Below are 18,210 nucleotides of genomic sequence, written 5' to 3' on the forward strand. Positions count from 1 at the left end.
TCAAACCATAGTATTGACCCCCAGAAGAAGTTCAGAACTAGTTTTTTTTTTGAAATATCCTCCTCTGCCTCCCATCCATTGACTGTCTACACTTCCTGCTGCCTCTGCAAAGTAGCCCGCATAATTCAGGACCCCATGCACCCCAGAAATTCCGGGGGGTGGGGGGAGCGGGGGGGTGGCGCTGCTGCCACTCTGCGGGTCATTGGTGGTGGTGGTGATGGTGGTGTTGGGGGGGGGGGGGGGGGGCGAGGAGCGGGGGCATGGAGTCGCAAATCAGTCTGGGTAGCAGTGGAGGGGTGGGGTAGATAAGAGGGACAGTTATGTTCTGAGGATGGGACGATATCTGTGCAGACCATTGCTCTCGGGCCACTTTATCCGCTTTTTGCGGCCCAGGAGTGATGTGACTGGAGCGTTTTTCACGGCACATGCGCATTTCAAAACTCCGATCGGAGTTGCAGCGTTTCGGGCAGGATAAGCCCCGACCACAGGACAATTCAGACCCCAATTTCTTTTTGGGCTAAGTGCGTATGGGGACGCCCGAGAACAGTTTTCCAAGTCGGATCTGAATTGTGCCCAGGTTCAGCACTTAGAATTAAAATGGTGAAACCTGACCCAGAGTGTGTCAGGGGATTAACAGGGTAAATACGTGAGGGTACAGTTTTAGGGCCTGGGTAGGATTGTTGTCAGTGTAGGCACGATGGGCCGAGTGGTCTCTTTTTGCAGGATTTTATAGCCTTGCTCAAGCAAGGCCGGAAAATTCCTGCCCGAAATTAATGGACATTTCTCTTGTCTGCTCCGATTCCATGTTGGGCGAGGCAGTAGAATTCTAGTGCATGACTCTACAACAAAAATCATCTAAAGAATCTTTCACTTGTGAGAGACTGCAGTCATACTGCAGACCAGCATTGACAGGGTTTGATCTTCAGTGAGTTTACATTTCCACTGGTCCCTTGCTGCACATGCCTTCCTGTATCTTCCATTCCCCAAAGGTTACAGTTAATTAAAAAGATTTGTGTCTCTAAAGCTCCCAGGAGATTCACATTTAAAAATGTACGTAGGCTGAAGTTATACTGCTGCTAGTGTGAAACTACCTCCCACGTCCTGGTGTCAGTGCTCTTGGGGATTAGATCAGCAGCCTGACCCAAGTTATACTGCCAAATGTGTATCTGCAATGGCAGAATGGCACCCTTACTTATTAAAGCATTGACACTATGAAGAAAACCTCTGCAAACATGGCTGTTGAAAAGAACGTACTGTTTGATTAAAAGTGCTATCACAAAAGCTCGGAGCAGGAGTAGACCATCTGGCCCCTCAAGCCTGCTCCGCCATTCAATGAGATCATGGCTGAGCTTTTCGTGGACTCAGCTTCACTTACCCTTCCGCTCACCGTAACCCTCAATTCCTTCACTGATCAAAAATTTATTAATTCTCATCTTAAAAACATTCAATGAGGTAGCTTCAACTGCTTCACTGGGCAGGGAATTCCACAGATTCACGACCCTTTGGGTGAAGAAGTTCCTCTCAACTCAGTCCTAAATCTGCTCCCCCTTATTTTGAGACCATGCCCTTTAGTTCTGGTTTCGCCCGCCAGTGGAAACATCCACCCTGCTTCTATCTTATCTATTCCCTTCATATATTTATAAGTTTCTATAAGATCTCTCCTCGTTCTTCTGAATTCCAACGAGAATAGTCCCACTAACAACCAAAAACAAATAGGCTTTTGTTAAAGCCTGTGCACTTTAACCAGAAAGGTGCAGATTTTGAATGGAACAGGACTTATTTCAGACACAGGTGTGTTTCCACAGTGTCAACGAACCCACATTGCAGCCAGGAAAGTTTTGAAATCGTATCAGACTGTTTACATTTATTTACCCTTTGTAGTTCAAGATCAGGGTTCTGTAGCAACTGGTCTTGCACACCCACACACTGCAGGCAACTGCTGGTTGTAATTAATAAGCAGTTACTTTCAAAGTGTCACTTCTGAAATATATTTGGTGGAAATCCCCTGCATGACGTCACAATGTACGTATTGCAAGACAAGTTACGTTGCTCCTGGTTAGCACAGTGCTTTAACCAAAACGTGCTGGCTAAGCTTCAGTGAAAAAAGCCCCATCACGTTTTGGTCAGATAAGGTTCAGAATTCAGATTGTTGTCTGCCATTCTAAAATCTAACCATGTAGCTCCTCGTGCCAGCGCAGGCTCTTTGAAGAAGTTAGCCAATTAATCTTGCTTCTCTGCCCTGTACATGTTGGTTGCCCTGCAAATATTTTCCTCGTTCATCCAATTCTCTTTTTCAAGTTACTCCTGAATCTACTTCGCTGCCCCGTCAGACAGTACTTTTCTGATCATAACAGCTGCAGCATAAAAAGTTCTTATCTCCGTCCAGTTCTCCTGCTGGCATGAATGTTCTGAGGCAATAATGATGGAAAATTCGATGCCTGCTCCTTGGCTAACACTGAATTGGCAGACAAATCATGCCACGAAAACTTGCTTTAAAAATAGGCTGTAAAAGCGTCACCTCAGGCCCAGTGACAAGGTTCCAGTTTTAAAATTTAAAAAAGTATGCCTGAACAACAACTCTCCAGGCGATGTCCTCATCACAAATAGCAAGCCTCCCCCCACTGCCGACAACTCCTAGTCATTCAAACATTATCCAAGTGTTATAGACATATGACTCTTCTTTCTGCAGATTTGAGTCTTACTTCATTGTATGAGGCAATATATAAAATGACTTTACTGTGGCTCAGTGGTTGAAGTGAATCACAGTGTGTACATATATTATACACTTACATACACATAATGACTTAACTCCTCTCAAAGGCTAACTAGGGGTGGGCAACAAATGTTGGCTTTGTCAGTGACGTCCACATCCTGTCTTCCAATAAATAAAAACTAAAGATATAAGTTTGCAGCAACTGCCAAATCACCTCTCCGTAAAAAGCAGGCAAGAGGCACTGAGATGGCATGAATGTATTCACGTGTTTGAGTTGAGAGTACAGCGCCAAGTCTCTGCATAATCAGAGAATAGATAGGTACATCAGTAATAATATCAATGCTTTTTGAGCAGTCAAAAAGAATGCAAGCCAAAAGTAAGGACTATACAGATAATAAATACACTTCCATCAATGTGAGTTTGTGCTCAACTTGAGAAAATTAGTTGCAAAGCAGGTTACACAAAGTTGACTCCAATGTTTAACGCACATTTTCCATAGTGCTGCACCATCATGTCACACTGGGAAACACAGCTCTTGTTGTACAGGTAACAGCAAATTACAACAGTGAAACTCAGCATAAAACAGGACAGTGTGTGAAAGGTAAGTGCTAAATTGAGGCAACAGTGGACAGACTCAGATTTTAAATACAATGGCTTTGTATTAGCTAGCTACGTGATCAGATTCCAGGATAAACGGATTTACCAATATGAAAACAACTTGCATTTATACAGTGTAGCATCCCAGGAATTCCAACTAAACCTCAAAGAGATAACCAGTTCAGCTCAGAATTATTGGTGATTCACATTCCATCAACAGGAGGAAAAACTCGGCATTCTTTGAGCGTAATTGGGTTCTATTTTATAAGTGGCTGAGCTTGGTTCAAAAAGGCTGGGATGGGGAGACGGGGGAAGGAGAAGTGGGGTAAAGGAATTAAGATCCAATTATGCTTCACAGCTTGCTGCTGAAAAAATTGGGAAAAAACCATTTGTCCTCTTTTGCAGAACTGTCCCACCCATGACCTACATTAAGTGATCACAAAGCCTATCTATCACCAAGATCTGAGTTACACACGAGGCCCAATCAGCCATTTTCTCATTACCTTTACTATCCACATGCCCTTGACCCATCTTCCATTCCCAGCTACTTCATCAATGGTCTCTCAAATTTCCTTGCTACTGATTTGCAAGCTGCAGCCTTATGATTCTGACCACTTCAGACTACTTCTGCCTTTTCATCATAGGGGCCAAAGTCCACCTACCTGGATTCATCTAGAGTGCAAGAAAAATCCCTGATTTTTTTCTCTCAGTCTCCTCTGCACTGTCTCTCCATGTATCCATGAATTGACAGAATTCACTGCCAAAATTTTGGGGACAGAAATCTAATTTGTTACTTTATATTGCTTCCTCTGTACCCTTGCACTACTTCATCAAACTGTTTTTATTCCTCACCCTGATTTTCACCAGGTTCATTTCCTGAAAGAATGACAGAAGGTCAAAGTGGTGAAAAAAAATCAGCAAGAAGAAGGGGTAGTAAGTTGTCTACAACAGCATTTTTGAATCTCATGTTTTCTGAGAGTCATGGGTTCAAATGCCTTAGTAGCATGTAATCTCTGAATAAGTTTTTATCTTGCTCATCTTGCCTTGCACGTCAAGCAATCCATTTCTAAATGTGATTCTGAAAGCGGAATGAGAAATAAAACTGCTCTTAAAGCAAGAAGAAGAAAAATCAGGCCTTAAAGTTAGGTCTTAAAACATTTACTTCACGTTCAAATGTGGATGTTGGAGCAGTGGCTGGCACCTCAAATAAGCTGCCTACAGTATGCAGAAATCGCAAAGGTTTCTAATAGAAGTCAGTACAGCCGTCACTGGAAGAGGTGTGCTAAGACTGGCAATGACTATTAAAAGGTCTAATTCACACAAGCAAATCTCCCAGTCAAAATCAGTCACATGGCCTTTTAAAAAAAGTCCAATATTATTCCTTTTGGACAAGGCACTTAAGACATTGATAGATACACATTTTTCCATATTAATTTATTTATAATACTCAAAATGATAATTAACAGAGAGTCTTGGAGCTGTTACTGACCTTGATCATCTCTGCCACATAACTCTCTGGTCCAGTATATTCAGTGGAGTCCTTAACTTTCACCAAGACAATAAAGCATAGATAATGCCACATGTTGTGCTCCTCCTTGATATGTTCCTCAAACGTTACTGTCTTGTTGTCAAATTTATCCCTTTCCAAGCCTAGAAACAATAAATTAGCTAATTACCAAACCTGAGACTAATTACATGTGTAGAACTGAAGTGTAAACAGAAACAGCTCATCACCGTTCAGACAACAAGCTTCTGACTGAGAGGAGAATCTACTATTCAAAGTCTATTAATTTACTCATGTTGAGAAATTTTACAGTCAAAGTAATGCACAACGACACTAGACAATTTTGAAGCATTTGAAAGGTAACATTGCATAATTTGGAATGATGGGTGTTTTATTTAACGCAACGCTCATCTGTTCTATACTGTGGGATGTTGTGATATCTGCTCTGACACTAAAGGACCCACACTGCAAACATCTGTTGTGGTAATTCCTAGACACGTAATGCATCACAAAACATAGTTTATTTTAAGCCTTCCCAATCAAACAGCATAATCACCTTTACGTGCATTTCCGATTTCTGGCATGTGTTCCTTTGTATCTGGACTCAATCGTTAAATGAGGTGGTGGTGGTGGTGACAGAATACCATGTTGGCAAAATGGTAAACAGTAGTGGTGAACAGCTAGCTCATACAGCTTGCAGGACTTTACATAATTGTCAGTTTCTTTACATTTGGAGCCCCCTTTCCTTAGAAGTTTTTTTTGATAAAATAAATTGCTTCACAATTTTTTTTAAAAAGTAACTTGCTGGAATCATAACAGTCCCTAGGATGCTGCATTTTTTAAAGCAGTGGTTTAGTGACAACAATTCGTTTTTTCCAATGAGCCAAGACATTCCCCATTCCCATCCACTTCAGGTATGAATACTAACCACAAATAAAGCAGGTCGTTTTCAGGACTTCTTCCTTCTTCTGCTTTTCACTCCTCAAGTCAGCAAAAGTGTCAATGATGACACCAAAGATCAAGTTCAGGACAATGATGATGACCATGAAGAAGAAGAGAAGGTCATAGATCACACGAGCAGCAAATAGTGGTTCCTGAAAGAAGTGACAGTCACCCAATGAATGTGGGTATTTATAATGGACAGTCAACGCTTTGTAAGCCAGTTTGGTCCATTAAAATGGGATTTCTCTTTGATGTGTAACTCAAATCCATGGGTTAGGCACATTGGACTAGTTTTCTCCAAGTTCATTTCAACATAAACTAAGTTTTGCATGTACAATATATCTGCTTTAAATACCCTGAAAGTGTATTGAAAGCCTTCCATACACATATGAACACAGCTGTTGGTTTTTTTTTCAAACAGATACAAAAAAAATTTCTGGTGTTTCAGACTGTTAATGAGTGTAATATGCACAAAACACAGAACTGCATTTATTTCAAAAATGTCTTTTTTTTCACATAAATGAGTGTCTTTTTAAATACCAAGATGTGAACATAGTGGAAAGGCTAATCACAAGCTTAGCCGGATATATTCATTGCCAATTTGTTTTTGTGGAGGAGAGGACAAATTTTACAATCTGTGCAGCACATCAAATTGAAGCTAGTGGCTGGTAAACTCTGATTGATCAATACCCTACTGTGGATTGGATTGGCAACTAAAATTTGAGCAGATTAAAGCTAGAACGTTATACAGTCTGCCCACCACTCTCTGTTTGGCCTGATGGTATCAGCACCACATAGTTATTGTTTGGTAGAAAGTACCTCTTTGGAAGGTTTCCTGAGCACATCTCCCACTCCTCCTCCACTTCGCAGTCCATGGCTGAGGACAGTAATGATACACATCAACAGGGTTTCACAGGTATGCTCCGAGTCCTCTTCATTCTCCGAAAGCAACTCTGACAGGGAATAATTTGTAAATGAGGTTTGATCTTTAAAATATGCTGAGGCCATTCAATCTAAAATTAACAGGGACATCAATGCAGCACTTGCAAGCCAATGTTTTCCCTGGGCACATTGCCTCACCCTGCTTCCTAAATATATTGGATTGTAACCAAGGTCACCCTACCGTTACTTTCCACAGAGTAAAGTGTCGAACAGTTCTCTCCATTGCCCAGTCTGCAGACATCAGCAGTCAGGAGCTCTTCTGCCATCGATGCAGCATCTTCTAAACAAAAAAAAGCAGAATGGAAAACAGGCATAACATGGCAGTTTTATTTGCAGAGATTCATGTTCATTTTCAACTACTTTTTAACGCTGGAATAGAGGCCTGTGCATGTTCAAATTGGGTTGCCTGCCTCGTATAGCAACCTTTCCATCGTTGCTGATAAAGAGAGGAAACTAACTAAATGTTCACACGTATTGAGTAATGGACGTAATGGGTGTATTACTTTCACACAGTAACTTTGATGGCAGTCAGGGCTTCAAATGAGTATACAATCAACAGGGTTACTCTTAGAAGAAAATGACAGCACATGTTAGACAGGATCAGATACCTTTGTTAAAATATCATAATTTGTGCACCATCCATACTATTGCTGTTCCGTTAACAATTTACAACGTTGTACGTGAGCTTTTATCAGTTATTCCTTGGAAACATTGCTGTCTCCTTATTATCTCCATCCTGAACGTGGATAGATGTAATGTTTCAGCTCACCCAGTCTGAACCTACTGTCCGAACAAGCATCTCACCCAGGTCCACAGCACCCCACCCTATCCTCATAACCCTGTACATTTACATGGCTAATCCATCCAAACTACATATCTTGAGGCACTAAAGGGCAATTTAGCATGGTCAATTCACCTAACCCACATGTCTTCGGACATCCAAGTTATTGAAGGTCACTTGACCTAAAGCCTCCTTGGTATGATGGAAGCTCTTACTTAAAAATAACCGTTAATAGGTTTAACTTGGATAAGGTCAACACGTGTCTGCAATTAGCGTGCAGTCAATTTAAAAGGTCATCAGCAGTGGATGTCCATGGATTTAAACAAAGAGTATTCACCCTGAAAAGGTCTATTGCAACATCAATCACATAATACTTGCTCAAGAAAGATTCAGTTAAAGACATTAGTGCACTTTTTAAAATATTTAAACCAAATACAATAGTTAGCAATTCACAGGTCTGTGACAATTCAGTGAAAAAGGGAGCTTTTCCCACATTGGAATTGTAGTTCAGGCAAGTGCAGACAACAGAGGTCAAATCTGGATTAAATGCAGCGCTTCTTTGAAATGGAATCTGTTTGGCGTGGTGTATACAGGTCCTGATGACGAAAGTGATCGGAGGTCCAACGTCTTACAAGCGAACTCAGATCTCTGGAACAGGTTGATGGAGGCTTTTAAAAGACCAAGTCTCACAGGTCTTGAAAAGGCAAGATGAGTCATTCTATTTAGCTACTGTTCTGCAAAACTTCCCAGCCTCTTAATTTTTAGATAAAAGGATTTCAAACTCATTGGCTAGTTTCAATGAATGACCACTGATACACAATGGAAGGCAAATGAAGGTCTTTCATCATGAAGGAGTTTCAGTCACATGATCAAAAGACATTGCTATATAACAGAAGGCAGATAGTTGTCTTTAGCACGACATCGAGGATATTCAGTTTCCATACTACTCATTTAAAAGACGGCAGATTTGGAGTCAAAGAGACTGGGAGTCTATTGTCCCTGTATTTTGGAGTAAGCCTTGACAGTAGGTGGTGTGAAATTTCATAGAATAGTGCTCTTTAGGCATGCCTGTTTTAATCTAATTTGGAGGTTTCTAGAAAAGTTGCTAGGCTATTGAGGTTACAGAAGTTGGGTGACTCTTAGCAGTCATCTTACAGTTTATCCGTGTCCATTTGAAAAGGATACAGCATTTAATATGAAATACCTTCATGCCTATACTGGCATGACAATAGGGAGAGGCAAGCACCTATCAGTGTTGCACCTTCCAATCTTCCATGGTTTTGAAGCAGTCACTGTGATATTTATTCATTAACTTGCATATTATAAGCAACATTGAGCCATGTGTGTTGATTGGATACTGCTGATAAACAAAGTGAACTGGGGATTTGTTCCATGCAGTTGGATTTTCCCCAAGGACATTGAAGATCTTTCACTGGCGAAATCACTTCAACTAAGGGCATACTAATCATCTCATCCCTCATGCAATTTCCCAGTACCTATGGTGTAACAACACAGATGCATCAACCTGCTCTTGTTAAAAATGGTCATCCAAGACTGCTGGGGATTGATTGGTGGTTGAAATGGATTGAATGAGCCATTGAATGAGATTGGCAACAACAGTTTCCTGAGGGTTTTTTTAAAAACCTTTTCCCTGGTTTTGTTTTTTGTTTCAGATTCCTTGCAGGTGGTCAGGAACTTTTACATCAATTGTTAGAGCATTGCCACTTTCTCTTTGCGACGTATGTAATAGTAGCAGAATGGAATTCCCCTCGGGAATCCCATACACTGGTTTTGCCGAGGAAAGGGAGGAGGACACAATATGCAGTAATGTCTCACACTAGAGGAAGACTGTCAGCAAAAAACATCATTGGCAAGAGACCTGCCTTCCTGGAAATGTCTCAAGGAGATGGAGGGAGGGAGAAGAGGAGAGAGGGAGGAAAAGAGGAGGATGAGAAGAAGGAAAAGTGGGAGAAGAAGGAAAAGAGATGGGAGAAAGAGGGAAGGAGAAGAGGGGGGAGGGAGGGAGAAAGTGGGGTGTAGGAGACATCAGGATGTGCAGAAAGGAAGGGAAAAATCCAGGAGTAACAACACATTGTGCGTAGCTGTAATCTTTTCTGCTGCCAAACTCAACCACAGGCTCAGCATTGTCTGTGGCTGCGTCAGTCACTTCAGATCACATCTTTTATGCCTCAGGGTTATTCCAGGCATGCTACACGCACTTGTCCTAAGGGACAGCTATTCTTTACATCCACCCAATGCATCAAAATATCCCCTGTCTGAATTGCCTGCTGCGCTGCTCTGTCGCTTGCCTGCAGATCGCACTGTTCCTCTTCATTTCATTTTTACCTGGCATTTCACTCTGTTGACCGTTTGTGAAGAGAGAAATTCCCTTCCAATGCACTTTCATACAATGTATGTATGAAAAACATACACCATTGGTGTAATAACAACCAGCAGTAGATACATTCATATTTCAGCAGTTCACTGCTGATCACTGCTAACCTATACCTCAACTTCATTTATCTGTCAACAAAAATCTGTTACGTTAGGTTTCAAAATTTCCCTCAGCATCCACAGTCTTCGTGTTCCTTAAATATTATGGTTTTATTGTATTATATCCAGTTGTTTTGGATTTATCTACCAGAGGAACTAGTTTTTCCACATCTATCCTATTGAGTCCCTTTACCATATTATATCCCCTCTATTGCACCGAATTCATGAACTATAAGCTTGTCCTCATAATTTAACTCTCAATCAACTCAGTAAATTTGTACAGTACCCCTTTCCAAGCCAATATATCCTTCTTGAGGTGCAGTCTCCAAAGCAGAACACATTCATTCCCTTTATTATGGCTGTGGTGAAAACACTTTGTCAAATACAACCTTGGTATTTGATGTTTTGTCAAGTTCAAATATGAAAAAGATATCCATCATATCCATTATGAGGAAATGAAGGATATCAGAAGAATTTCCTGGAACCCAAGTACAAGACCATGAGTTGACGTATCAATAATTTGCTATTTCCCATAATGGGCCAGCAACTACGTTTTATAAAAACGCAAGAATTAGGAGCAGGTGGAGACCATGCGTTCTCTTGAACCTGCTCCACCATTCAATGTGATTATCGCTGTTCATCACTTTCACTGCCTGTACCCCATATCCTTCGATTCCGAGAGAACAAAAGTGTGTCAACTGCAGTGTTAACCCTATTCAATGATCAAGCGTCTGCAACCCTCTGAGATAGACCATTCCAAAGATTCATAATCTTTTGTGTGAAGGTATTCCTCCTCATCTCAGTCCTAAATAATTGGCCTTTTATCTTGAGTCTCCGCTTCCATGTTCTAGATTCCAAGCTGAGGAAATCAACCTTTGCATCTGCCCTATGAAGCCTCTTCAGAAGCTCAATTATCAATGCCAATTGTTAAGTGGTGAACGAGTGTGGTTGTGGACATTGTGTCAGCTCGAGGTTTAACACCGAAACAAGTGACTGCTTTATAGCTGACTTTCAAATCAGACACCTAAAGCCCACTGGGTGTACAGCTCTCCCCCACAACCCCTTGCCCCCACTCAGGGGAATGCTGATGACGGATCCACCAGCCTGTTTCATTACTGGAGGACAAGCCAGTCACAGGGGAATTGAATTCTTCACACTTTCCTCAAGGTTAAGTAGACACACCAAGGCCCTAATGGGTACGGTTTCTTCCAGCTGCAGAATGAAGTTTGCTGTATGCTAATTTGAATTGGTTAAATCACAGCAACATGTCTGCACAGACTTGGGGTTTTGGCAGGGGTGGGGTGGGGGGAAAAACGCTGGGGGGGGAGGTCTCTAAGCTCTGATAGTTGTGAATTGGGCTCAATTTGTTTCTTGATTTCAGTAGATGGGAGGGTAAGCCAGAGAAATAAAGGGCGTAGTCAATATTTAATGTAGTCATTCTATGAATTACTGACTTGACAACTCAAATATGGCGGCTGGGACTTTCCGTCCCTGGTGCAGCAGGCCCTGCTGCAATGGAGATGGAAAGGCAGCCAAAAGCCCATTGACTGTGGTGATAACAGAAGATCCCGCCGGTGGGAGGAGTCAGAAAATTCTGCCTGATGCACTTCTTAAAAAACCCATTGTAACGCACATTAATTATCAAGTCAAGTTCATTCCCTGCTAATTCCATAGTTGACGGGATGTGCAGGTTAGGTCGGTTGGCCATGCTAAATTGATCCTAGTGTTAGGGGGAATTAGCAGAGTAAATGTGTGGGGTTACGGGAGTAGCGCCTGGATGGGCTTGTGGTTGGTAAAAGACTCAATGGGCCAAATGGCCTACTTCTGAACTGTCGGGATTCTATGAACGTTTCCATGGGCTTTTAGGAGGCCCAGGACTTCTCTGCGTGAGTAGACTTCCTGGCTGATCACATACAAGTTGCCATCAACTCCAATAGCTTGCATTCAATTCTGCAAAACTCTATAGCTGTGTTTGTTGAAGGAACAAGAGAAACGAACAAAGTATTTGATGATGCACCCAACCAAACCTAATCCTTGAAGGTGTGGAGAATGATAAATCTGTCTAAACTCACTCATAGTTCAACCTTTATTATTGACCTTGGAGAATCAAAACAAACCACTTCAGTGGGAGAAAATGGCCGTACATTAGCAAACACAAAAGTCAGATACTACATTTAGACTCTCCAAAACATAACCTATGATAACCATTGTGCACTGTTTATTCCTTAATACACTGCAACTTGGATTATCAATATAGTTATTAGAGTGCAGATGTAAAAAAAACTTTTTCTAAGTTGGGCAACATAACCGAAATTCATAATGATCACAGTAGTGATATCCTTATCGATGCCTTCATCACTGCAGCCTTCTGTTACTATCTAATTATTGATAATTAACATGTGCAGAACTAAAGGTAGTGAGTGAAATCCTTAATGAGTACTTTGCATTGGTATTCACAAAGGAAAGGGACACGTTGATTGGTGGTGTCTCAGAGGGATATGCAAACTCTTTAGAGCAAGTCATCATTCCAAGGGAGGAAGTATTAGGTGTATTAAAAAGCATTAAGGAAGACAAATCCCCAGGGCCGGATAGCATCTATCCCAGATTGCTGACGGAGACAAGAAATGAAATTGCTGGGTTTCTAAAAGAATCTTTGTTTCTTCATTGGTTACAGGTGAGATCCCGGTGATTGGAGGATAGCCAATGTTGTCATGTTATTTAAGAAGGGTAGCAAGGATAACCCGGGTAATTATAGGCAGTGAGCATGACGTCAGTGATAGTGAAATTGTTGGAAAAGTTTCTTAAAAAAAGAATCTGTATTCATTTGGAACTGAATGGTCTTGTTAGCGACAGACATGGTTCTGTACGAGGGAGATCATGTCTCACTAATTTAGTTTTTTGCGGTGGTGTCAAAAGTGGTTGACAAAGGAAAGGCTGTGGATGTTGTCTACATGGACTTTAGTAAAGCATTCAACAAGGTCCCTCATGGCAGGCTGGTGCAAAAGATTAAATCACATAGGATCAGGAGTGAACTAGTTAATTAGATTCAGGAATGGCTTGTCCATAGAAGACAGAGGGTAGCAGTGGAAGTGTGTTTTTCTGAATGGAGGTCTATAAGTAGTGGTGTTCCACATGAATCAGTGCTGGGACCTCTGCTGTTTGTAATATATAAATGACTTGGAAGAAAATGTAGCTGGTATGATTAGCAAGTTTGCCAATAATACTAAGATTGGCAGATAGTGATGAAGACTGTCAGAGAATACAGTGGGATATAGATAGGCTGGAAAATTGGGCAGAGAAATGGCAGATGGAATTTAACCTGGACAAATGCGAGGTGATGCATTTTGGTTGGTTCCAATTGGGGTGAGACCTATAAAATAAATGGCAGAACTATGGTTGAATTTGAATTCTGTCTTAGTGAGTTGAAACCTATTATCAGTCAACTTGATGTTCAGTGTGCTGAACGGGAAGGTCACTGTCATATGGACTATGCACTGTCTTCAAGTGTAGAGTGTGTTCCGCTTTATGCAAGGACAGAAGTAAGTTATTCAGTCCCTTGAGCCTGTTTTATATTTCAATTAGCTTGTGGAAGATCTGTGTCTCAATTCCATTTACTGAATCTACTTTTGATCCATATCAATATTAAAACCTAAAAAAAAAATCCCAATCTCTGTCTTGAAAACTTCAATTAACCTGGGATCCATAGCTTTTTTCTGGGTAGGGGATGGAGTGACAGGAAGGAGGTTCCAAATTTCCACTCCTCTTCAACATGAGAAAGTGCTTGCTGATTACATTCCAAATTTGTGGCAGCTTCACTTGAAAATTGGATTTAGCAGGCCAAAGCAAATCACTTCAATCTACTTGCCCTGTGTAATTTTCTATGAGTAATTACAGACATGATGCGTGGTGACTGGAATGGGCTTGGGAAAATAGGCATTTTGGAGCTACTGATCCCAAAGCTCTCCACTACCGGGTCTAACATAAATTACTGATTGAGATTAATTGTTATGATTAATTATCAACTCCATTATCATGTGACTACCAAGAGTAGAAAGCAACCTTAGTGGACCTCAATCTTCTCAACTATTTCTCAGATCCCACAATATATCCAGCAAACATAAATGTCCCTATTGAACCACCTCGATTACCTCAACCTTCCAAACTCAGAATACATGCCAAGTTTATGCAACAGATGCTGAGAATTTAACTCTATGCCCTGGAATCAGTTTGCTGGATCTGTTAATGCGACCTCTTCAAGACCAAATCGATCCTTCCCGACATATGCAGACCAGGCGAGATCTGATCAAAGCTCTATACAACGCGAATACAAATTCTTCCACTTTTCGTTCTGCTCCCTTGAGATAAAGACCAAAATTCCATGATCATTTTTGATTATTTTTTGTTCAGTGTATACCTGGACATGCAAATCTCTTTCCACCTTGATAATTACTATTTTCTCACCATTAAGAGGTAAGCTTTGCTAACAGAAAGAGCTAGGAAACTGCTGAAAGAAAGCACATGTTAAAACCCCAAATGTTGTGTGTTGGGAAAAAGCTTTACCTATGAAGTACGCTTACTTGATGAAAACATGATAATGACGCTTTCGCTATAGTAAAGCCTTTCCATCAACACTAGCGTAGAGATAACATACAAAGTTTCAGTATGAGTTAACCACGATGTGGCATTCCGTCACATCCCTTCAACTTCAACTTGTCTCAACATGAGGCCAATTGGCATCTGTCCATCTCAGGAGATGATGAACTGTGTCCGAGGTATACGTCACTTGTGTATTGAACATCTGTTGTGGCTGTAGAGGCCGATATGCAAGTGAGACTCTCTTCTGCATTTGGCCCAAGGTCAAGTGAGGTTTTAATCTTCTGTCTGGCTCTTTTCTGCAGCCTGGTCATTTCTTTTGCCCTCAACTTTTCCCACACCCTTCCGGATTATTTGTCTCTAGGCATACTGGTCAGCAGCAATAACTTCCCATATATCAACTCTGAACATGGTCAGCTTGAGATCTCGCTTGCAGGTATCCTTGTATTGCATAATGTGGGTGACCTGTTGATCACATGCTGATTTAAGCTCTCCATACGGCATGTCTTTGGGGATGCAGTTGCCATCCATTCGGCTTACCTGTGCCAGCCAATGGAGGTGCCATTGTATAAAACTCATTATGACGTGTAATTATGACATCTGGATATCGTTGTGTGCAAAAGGAAAATCTCTCTGAAAATAAAGAACAGCCTCTGTACAAAATATAATTCAAATTCTTTCACTGAAAACCATCAGGATTATCCTATCCACACACAACAAAATATAATGGTCTTTTGTCCAGTTTGCTATAGAACTGCTACCATTATACTATAATGAGTTCACGAAAAAAACTCACTGTGGGATTTCACAGGCATGGGATTATTCGAAAACATGGAGATTATCTTATCCAATGCCCCACAAGCTCTAAAGAAATGTCTATTTTAACTACTGAATGAAACAAAGGTCTCACAAATTAAGCCCTGCTTAATTCTTACTCAATATGTTGATTTTACCTGCCCAGTAGGTTTTGTTTGGCACCTTGTCCACTGCCAGGATGAAGTCATCCTTGAAAAACAAAAAGCCAACGATGGAAAACAGGTAGACTAAGATGAGAGCAAGCACAGCTGTCAGTATGATGGAGCGGCCATTTCGAGTGACACTCTTGATGACATTCAGCAATGTTTCTTCTCTGTAAACCAGGTCAAAAAGCTGAAAAATAAACAGAAGGGATTAGTGTTTTTAAAAGAAAGTTTAAAAAATCTACCCAACTGGATATAGCTAATCGATCTCCAGTAAATGGATTTGTGTATAGCTTTAAGCATCACAGTTAGATAGGACAACATAATCTTTCCAGTAGTCGAGATATATTTACTTTAGGTAGTCACTTCAGGTATGTAAAATTACACGCATTGTATCTGAATATTCATTAAATCAAAATTTGGCTTTGCAAGATGATAGTCATGTGTAAAATGACTGATATTGGGTTAAAACTCAAGTTTTGCCCCTTGCCATCCTGCACTCTTATTAGATCCTTTATGTTGTTATTATATAGGATGGGAAAAGAGCAAATGACTGGGAGGATAATGGGAAAGGAGGGGAATTAGCCATAACTCTTTCAAGGAATCAGCTCAGGAATGGTGGGCTGAATGGCCTCGTCCCATGCTGTATGATCCTATGCCCTGTTTCTTTCTGCTGATTATGCCATTCGAACAAAGGAGATGGGGGGGGGGGGGGGGGGGTGGCGATGACAGCGAGGGGTGAGGCGTATCTCACCACCTGATCGTCCTCATTTCGGGTAGAAAGTCAACTCACTTTTCTGCACATTCTTGTCACCAAGTTTGGCCAAGTTTTAATCACAAGTGTTTGAAACAAAATTGAACTGATCCCTTCAGATACATACCAGCAGACTGTAGAAGAATTCATGGGCAAAAAGTCCCATGACAGATATTAGTGTGTATGCTAGATGATAAAGAAACTCCACGTCCAGGACCATTGCCATGTAACCTCTGGTGAAAGTTCCTCGGTTTCCCACAAAACTAGTCAGGAATATTACCTTATTGCCAACCTGTAACGAATCATGAAAAATAATCATTTATCTTCCAATATCAGCAAATATAGAGTTAATGATGATTGTACTTACCTTACAGCAAGTGACCTAAATTTCTATAAAAAGCTTCTTTTCCCTCCATACATTTGAAATGTGGAGTGTGATAACTATAATTGTGGTTTTTACATATTCTTCAACAGCTTGCCTCAACAGGAGAGAATCTCCCTTTAAATAATCAAAATAACTCATCAGGGTCAGTTTTGGGTCAACTTGAATGGTTATGCAAATTGACATAACCCAACTCAGTAACTATATTGTCATGCAAGCTCAAATTCTATTTTCACAGAGTTGTGATAGCTTTATTGTTAAAAGGAAAGATCTGTGGATACTGAGATTTGAAACTATCAAATTACCCTGGGATTTAATCTCTGCAGTGAAAAACGACATTGCGTTAAGTGTCAAATTCCTACACCCCATTTAAAGAATGGTCCCGGAACACAAAAAAAGACTAAAAACAGCAAGGTGTCAACACTGGGGTGCAATTTTGAGCCCACGCTCGCCATCTATGGGAATGACAGTTGGGGTTCAATATTCAGCGAAACCGTGGAATTCACAGATCTCGCTAGTGATAATGGGCACAAACCTGATTCAAGTACATTTTAATATATTAACATTTCATTAACCTCCCCCTTGCCATATATTGACCTCCACTTCTATATATCTGCAAACCATGGCGATGTGAGTCACATCAGCATGGTTTACAATAGGTTCACCCTGATGTGAACCCAAGAATGGTGAGTATAGCCCCAAGGGAAGAGGGACATGGCTAGGCAGTGGTGTGGCAATGCCTCTGGCACTGCCCTGGGCAATCTGGCAGTGCCAGGTGCAGACCCCAGTGGGATCCTCAGAGGGGGTGGGAGGGGGCAGGTGGGGGATTCACTTATTTGTGATGATGGCAACGGAGAGCGAATGTGGGAGCTGGAGATATCGGCAATGGCCGTTTGATTGTTGGGATTGGGGGGGGGGGGGGGCTGGTGCGGTGTTGCTGGCACAGACCACAGGAGGGGGATTGGGTGGGGGAAAGGGGCAGGGGGATGCTAATGCCAGTTCTGATCAATGGGTGGGGTGGTTGAATACCGGCTCCAACTTGAGGGTGGTGAATGCTGGATCCAATTGGGGGGTGGGAGATAGCCCACAAAACTTCTGCGATGGGTTGGGGGCAGCCAGAGAGAATGATCATTGTCCTAAATTGGGCCTTTAAGCATGTCCTTTAAACATGGTACCCCAATCTCAGTGCAGCTGGGTTTTGCCAGCGTGTTTCAGCCTGTCCCCCTACGTGACAGTATGAAACACACCCAGCTATTTTTTTGTGGCAGTGTGGGGTAAGATCTGGAGAGAAAATTGGTGTGTTGCCTGGATAGAAACATGTCGGTTCTCTTGCCAGATCCAACAATCCGCTTTTTTTTTTCACCGTTAGACAAGACGATGGACGTTCTGGGATTGTAACGCCCGGTGGTGATATGCAAGGTCTTATTGTATGGAGGCACTGTGGAGCAATTTAGCTCTGAAGGACACAAGTAGATGTGTCCTGTTTGTCTGCCGGTGGCCCTGGCAGAAATTGGGACAGTGGTGTGGATGATAAAGTTGGAGCCAAGCGA

The 18,210-nt window shown here is 41.6% G+C and overlaps 1 protein-coding gene across 1 annotated transcript in view; it reads right to left on the reverse strand.

Annotated features, from left to right (window-relative positions):
- LOC145338881 (inositol 1,4,5-trisphosphate-gated calcium channel ITPR1-like) overlaps positions 1–18,210 on the reverse strand; it is a 154,851-nt gene that overhangs the window by 82,721 nt on the left and 53,920 nt on the right. The window contains exons 7-12 of the mRNA XM_080183284.1: positions 16,406–16,570; positions 15,519–15,714; positions 6,880–6,978; positions 6,576–6,709; positions 5,743–5,908; positions 4,800–4,960 (exon numbers count right to left, since the gene is read on the reverse strand). Of these exons, the coding sequence (XP_080039410.1) occupies positions 4,800–4,960; positions 5,743–5,908; positions 6,576–6,709; positions 6,880–6,978; positions 15,519–15,714; positions 16,406–16,570 (921 nt within the window). The remainder of the gene's footprint in view (positions 1–4,799; positions 4,961–5,742; positions 5,909–6,575; positions 6,710–6,879; positions 6,979–15,518; positions 15,715–16,405; positions 16,571–18,210) is intronic.

Source organism: Carcharhinus amblyrhynchos, unplaced genomic scaffold, assembly GCF_965287045.1.
Source record: "Carcharhinus amblyrhynchos unplaced genomic scaffold, sCarAmb.v2.hapA chromosome_215, whole genome shotgun sequence".
Lineage (NCBI taxonomy): Eukaryota > Metazoa > Chordata > Chondrichthyes > Carcharhiniformes > Carcharhinidae > Carcharhinus > Carcharhinus amblyrhynchos.